At 47.8% G+C, this 5,696-nt stretch overlaps 1 protein-coding gene across 1 annotated transcript; it reads left to right on the top strand.

Moving 5' to 3' along the window:
- LOC124677823 (galactose mutarotase-like) lies at nucleotides 1–4,596 on the top strand. Its single transcript, XM_047213777.1, has 5 exons — nucleotides 1–253; nucleotides 397–446; nucleotides 2,680–2,803; nucleotides 2,898–3,005; nucleotides 3,842–4,596. The coding sequence occupies exons 1-5, from the start codon at nucleotides 70–72 to the stop codon at nucleotides 4,483–4,485; spliced, it is 1,110 nt and encodes a 369-aa protein (XP_047069733.1). The 5' UTR covers nucleotides 1–69; the 3' UTR covers nucleotides 4,486–4,596.
- Nucleotides 4,597–5,696: the final 1,100 nt, after the last annotated feature.

Below are 5,696 nucleotides of genomic sequence, written 5' to 3'. Positions count from 1 at the left end.
GCCCCGTAGTCCTTTTCTCTCTTCGTCTTCCTCTGGACAAGCCTAGCTTAGCCTGACTAGCTAGTAGCAATGACTAGAGCACCGCTGCATCTTCTTCTCGCCGCGCTGTGCGCCATCTCCTTCGCCGGCGCCGGCGCCAATGCAGCGGGGAGGAAGATGGTGGGCGTGTACGAGCTCAGCAAGGGAGATTTCTCCGTCAAGGTGACCAACTGGGGCGCCATCGTCACCTCCGTAGTCTTTCCTGATTCCAAAGGTATGCTACATGCGGATCAATCGTGCTTCGTGTCCGTGGATGGAGACTCCTGTCTTGGGGTTTCGCTTCGGTTCGTGGTATCGGCTCTGATGCTTTTCTGCCCGCTATTGGGAATTCCGACTGTGCTTCTTTCTCTCTGTCAGGGAATTTGGGGGATGTTGTCCTCGGCTACGACACCATTGCTGAATATGTTGTAAGTTCACACACTCCACTGTCCTCGTAATTTCAGTCTTTTTAAAGTTGATATATATGCAACCCTCCTCTGTTTCTCGCGAGATTACTGCTTGCTTGGCCAGCTTCTGCCTGAGCTTGGTAGTACATTGTTCACCTAGTAGTAGATTGTAGAGCATACAGAGAATGCGGGTTACCCTTCTACTGCACAATCAATTTTTCATTTCATTCGACATGTCTAAAAATCACTTTTTTTATGTTCCTCGTTTACCATGATCATTTTCCCTGGTAGTACATTTTTGTATCGTGAAGCAAAGATTGATACTCAGCTTCATTGGAGAATTTTCACTTCCAGAAAAGGGGGGAACTTAATTGCTGATTGGGTGTCCCATAAATCAGTCTAAAAAAATCTCATAAATTGCTGTCAGCTGTCAAATCATTCCGATTCTAAATATCAAACTCATCAATTCATACAGGACATCTATTTGTCGGCTTCAGTACGAGTTCAATTTTCTACACAACGTGGTCCAACAGTTGGTCCAATACATAGAAAACAATTATTCGCACACTCCGTTTTGAAAAACAGAAATTGTTCACATACTAAGTTGCATTGCGATCGCCACGTCTCACCTGCGTAGACGGCACTGGTATGGTAGACTTGATTCTAAATGATATAAAGGAATACCAAGATAAGAGAAAAACTAAACTATGTGAAACCCATGAATCCACAAAGCGATTAGCTGGATGCCGTTCTATTTATGCGGTGGCCATGTTACCCGTGAAGATAGCATATGACCACAGGAAAGACAAGTGACAACCTCACCATGTGATGCCGGTCTTGCCTTGATCATTGTTAACTTGTCCTCCACTTTTAGCCATATAAAGTTTTCCTTTATCTAGTCTCTTTTCTGAAGCTTCACTTCTGCGTGTCAAATAATGTTACTACTGTTTAGTCACACAAAGGCCAAGCAAAATCTTGTGCCAGTCAAGCAAGTTGTTGACAAAGTTTATCTCATCGTTATCCAAAGGGAAAATATCTATATGCAATCTCCAAAAAGGGAAGTTTTATCTACAAACTAGAGCATGACAAAAATTGACAGTTCAGAGTGATTAGAGCATCTCCAGCCGCGTCCCCCCAAACCGTACCCCAAAGCGCGCCGGATTGAACGTTTGGGGGACGTATTTTGTTGGTGCCGCCTTTGGGGGACGTTGCTCCCCAGTCGCGTCCCCCAAACGCCGCCCCAAACATTAAAAATAATGTAAATAGATAGAATAAAACTCTTTACTAATATTCAAATCGGTTCAACATAAACAAAATACATATAAAACTTCGAAAAAACATAATTAAATTACATATAAATTATTTTAAACTACTACTTCTTCTTCGATGATGGCCCCGCCTCGTCATCGTCATCACGGTGGCGCTTCCTGCTCGTCACCTCTTCCGAAGAGGCGGTGTCGGCCGACGCGTCGGAGTCCTCCTCGTTGTCGCCGGTGCTCGCCGGCTGCGCCTTGGCCTTGGCGGTATTGGCCTTCGCGTCCGCCTCCGCCTTCGCACGGGCCACCGCCGCCTCCTGTGACCCTTCTTCCTCCGCGTCCTCCTCCACGCCCATCCATTCCTCCGCGCTGTCAAGTGGCGGGAGGGAATCGTCGTCGCTGCTGGGCGTCGGAGCTTTCTCCCACCAATGGCGCCATCCAGCAGGCTTTCCCTCGCTAGAGGTGTCGGACGGGAGCTCGGAGATGTAGCTGGGGGTGTCGGATGCGGCCGGTGAAGATCCAAAAGCGCCGACGTACGGGTCTTATTGAGCACGGATCAACGGCGGCGCAGAAGTCGAAAAGAGCAGCGGTTGCTCTTCCGAGGAGTCCCGACTCCATTCCGGCGGTTGCCGCGTCGTCGACGCGGTTGCCAATGCGATGGTTCCGCTTCCCGGGAACTGCACCGTCGCTACGTAGGCGGCGGCTGATCGTCCCAGCCACTGACGCGTCGGCCCCGCGTCGGTTCGCCTTGCTTTTCGGTGTGTCCGGCGTCCCCGGAGCGTCCCCTGTGGGATGGGGACGGGCTCGGGGCGCCGGACACCGTATCGGGCCGCGCCGGACAAAAATGGGCTTTGGGGGACGCGGCTGGAACTGTTTTTTTGTCCGGCGCGCCCCAAATTCCTTTGGGGGAGATGCTCTTAATTGTATCCAATTACCTCCTTAAAGGGTAAATGTTAACATCTTAGTACTCAATTTGTTTTCTGAATCCTGTCAATCAGAATGGATCTGCTTACTTCGGAGCGCTTGTCGGACGAGTAGCCAACAGAGTTGCCAATGCGCGCTTCGTGCTCGATGGAAAAGTTTACCACCTATATGCTAATGATGGCAAGAACGCACTTCATGGTATGCTCCAGAGTTTGGGAATGTTCTTCTGTGAAACAAACCCCTTGTGCTTCATATTATGATCAATCAAGTTATTATCATGTTCATTTTACAGGTGGTCACAGGGGCTTCAGCAAAGTTATATGGACGGTGAAGGAATATGTTAGTGGTGGTGACACCCCACACATCACACTAAACTACCACAGCTTTGATGGAGAACAAGGTAAAAACGATGCAAATGTGATTATACAGTTTACGATAGGACGTTCTTTATTGTCTTGAATTATTGGTCTTCAGACACTTTGATCTCCTGTTCAGAAGATCGGAATAAAATCTTCAACGTCAGTACTAATACTGCAGAGCTGACCGCTGACCTCGTGCTGTTTTCATTTATGAACTTAAGAGCTGCAACTTCACACGTGTTTCTATTTTAGTCACAAAAACAAATCTTTAATTTCAAGTTAGGTTTCTCAAGAATAAGAACAGTAGTTTCTGGTATGAAGTATTGACTTATCAGTATTTCCCATTTGGCCTAAGAAATAGCAAAACCATAACTTCTTTTTTTTGTTTTACTCTTTTATGTATGTAGCCTGCCATCTCCCCTTTAGCATTTGGCTAACTTTGTAAGAACGATCTACCAAAATTTAGCTGTGCGCATCTAATGATGCAAACATCGGAAACTTTAGTCTTCCACTATGAAAAAAAAAGATACTGGTCCAAGCAAATTTCCGCCGAAAAACAACAATCAAGTAGCAGTGCCCACACCAACATGCATTCATGTGGTACTGTATCATCCACTTGCAACTGATTATATTGCTCTGTATCCAAAACAACGGTCCAAGATCATGACATATCATGAACACGGCAGAATGGCATCTTGCATGTCAAGAATTCAGTAAACTTGTTAAAAAAAATTCAGTAAAGAAAAAAAGGGAACAAAACAAAATAGCTGCAACTGTTTTATTTCACAAACTTAGCAGATTGTCAAGAATGACGGTGCTTTCTAGTAAGTAGCAATCAAGTCTGAAGAAGTCACAATGCTGTCTCAATGAATTACAGGGTTCCCCGGGGCTCTGGACGTGTACGTGACGTACGAGCTGTCGAGCCCGTACGTGCTGAGCGTGCGCATGAACGCGACGGCGCTGGACAAGGCGACGCCGGTGAACCTGGCGCAGCACACGTACTGGAACCTAGGCGGGCAGGGCAGCGGCGACGTCCTGGGCAACACGATCCAGCTCTTCGCGTCCCGGTACACGCCCGTGGACTCCACGCTCATCCCGACGGGGCAGGTCGCGCCGGTGGCCGGCACGCCCTACGACCTCCGGGCGCCGACCGCCGTGGGCGCGCACATCCACCAGGTCTCCGGCGGCAGCTCCAACGGCAGCACCATCTACGGCTACGACATGAACTACGTCGTGGACGGGGACGAGCGCGCGCTGCGGAAGGTGGCCGCCGTCCGAGACGGCGCGTCGGGGCGGGGGCTCGAGCTGTGGGCGGACCAGCCCGGGGTACAGTTCTACACCGGCAACTTCCTCAAGGACGTCAAGGGGAAGGGCGGCAAGATGTACGAGGAGTACGGCGCGCTGTGCCTCGAGACGCAGGGGTTCCCCGACGCCGTGAACCACCCCGGCTTCCCGTCGCAGATTGTGAGGCCCGGACAGGGGGTGTACAAGCATGACATGGTGTTCAAGTTTTCGTTCTAGCGAGCCAAGTACAGCACTAGTTTAGGCAGCTTCAGTCGGTTGATCGATCTCCTGGATTTGGTCACGTTGTTGGTGCTTGTAGGAGCGATAATAATCCCGGGTTCGAGGTGAGTTCGAAAAGAGAGCAAAAGTTGATCTTTTTTTTTTTTGAAATAAAACATACTATATTAGGTCAGCAAGCCGCCTTGTTAAAAACCTTCCAATCCGCTTAGGTACCCTAGAAGGAAAAAAATGTGCATCTGAAACTTACCACCTCACATCAGAGTATTGTTACATCATATCTAGGAGCGTTTGGAGTACAAAACTAGGGGGTTCATCAACACAATTACAATCAATATGGGAGATAAAACACGACCTAGCTATAGAATAAGCTGCATTGTTCACCTCTCTTGGGCAAAACTTGAACTCCACCTCCCTAATTATGCTAGCTTTTTCCAGAATAGTACTGCATAACCTCAATGCAATCGGACTTAGCCTCCACATAGGAACACCCTTGCCGAATCGCTAGCTGAAGTCCCATTTACATTGCCAAAGCTTCAGCCATGGGCGCTGACGGTACATGTGCAATAAAGTTGCAAGAAGCAGCAATAAAGTTACCAAGATGGTCCCTTAAAATGGCTCCAGTCGCCCAGTTGAGTCATCTATATTGAAAGCTGCATCAACATTTAGTTTGAGGAAATTTGCTCTTGGTTTTTCCCAAACTTTTTTCATCGTGTTGTTTGCGACAGTCGATGATCTAGCAGCGTTCGCAGTAATTGCTCTAATGGAAGTAGCACAGCGCATAATAGGCGGGATATTTTCACCATGGAATCTCCTATGTCGAAGCCACCAAATGTACCATGCACCCGTGGCCACTAGTTCCTGCACCATGATAGAAGAAAATCCAGGAAAAGTTCTTGGACGAGAGCATAAGATGTTTTTAAGAACTTCGGAGCCCGAGTGATTAGCTTGGCAGAAACTTTCAATAATATTCTCCAACCCCATAGCCTTCCAAATATTAGTCGCCCCCTCACATTCGAAAATCATATGTAGCACATCTTCATCATATGAGTTACACAACGGGCATAGTCCTGATGTTCCAATATGTCGATTAAAAAGGATTGCTTTCAGGGGTAGAATACCATGCATTGCCCTCCAACAGAATATTTTCACCTTTGCTGAAACATTCAAACTCCACCGAATTTTCCAAATGGGGTTATTCACATCAGTAC

The sequence above is a fragment of the Lolium rigidum genome, chromosome 7, assembly GCF_022539505.1.
Source record: "Lolium rigidum isolate FL_2022 chromosome 7, APGP_CSIRO_Lrig_0.1, whole genome shotgun sequence".
NCBI lineage: Eukaryota > Viridiplantae > Streptophyta > Magnoliopsida > Poales > Poaceae > Lolium > Lolium rigidum.
The sequence above is the reverse complement of the archived record's forward strand: the minus strand, read 5'-3'. Positions and strand labels throughout refer to the sequence as shown.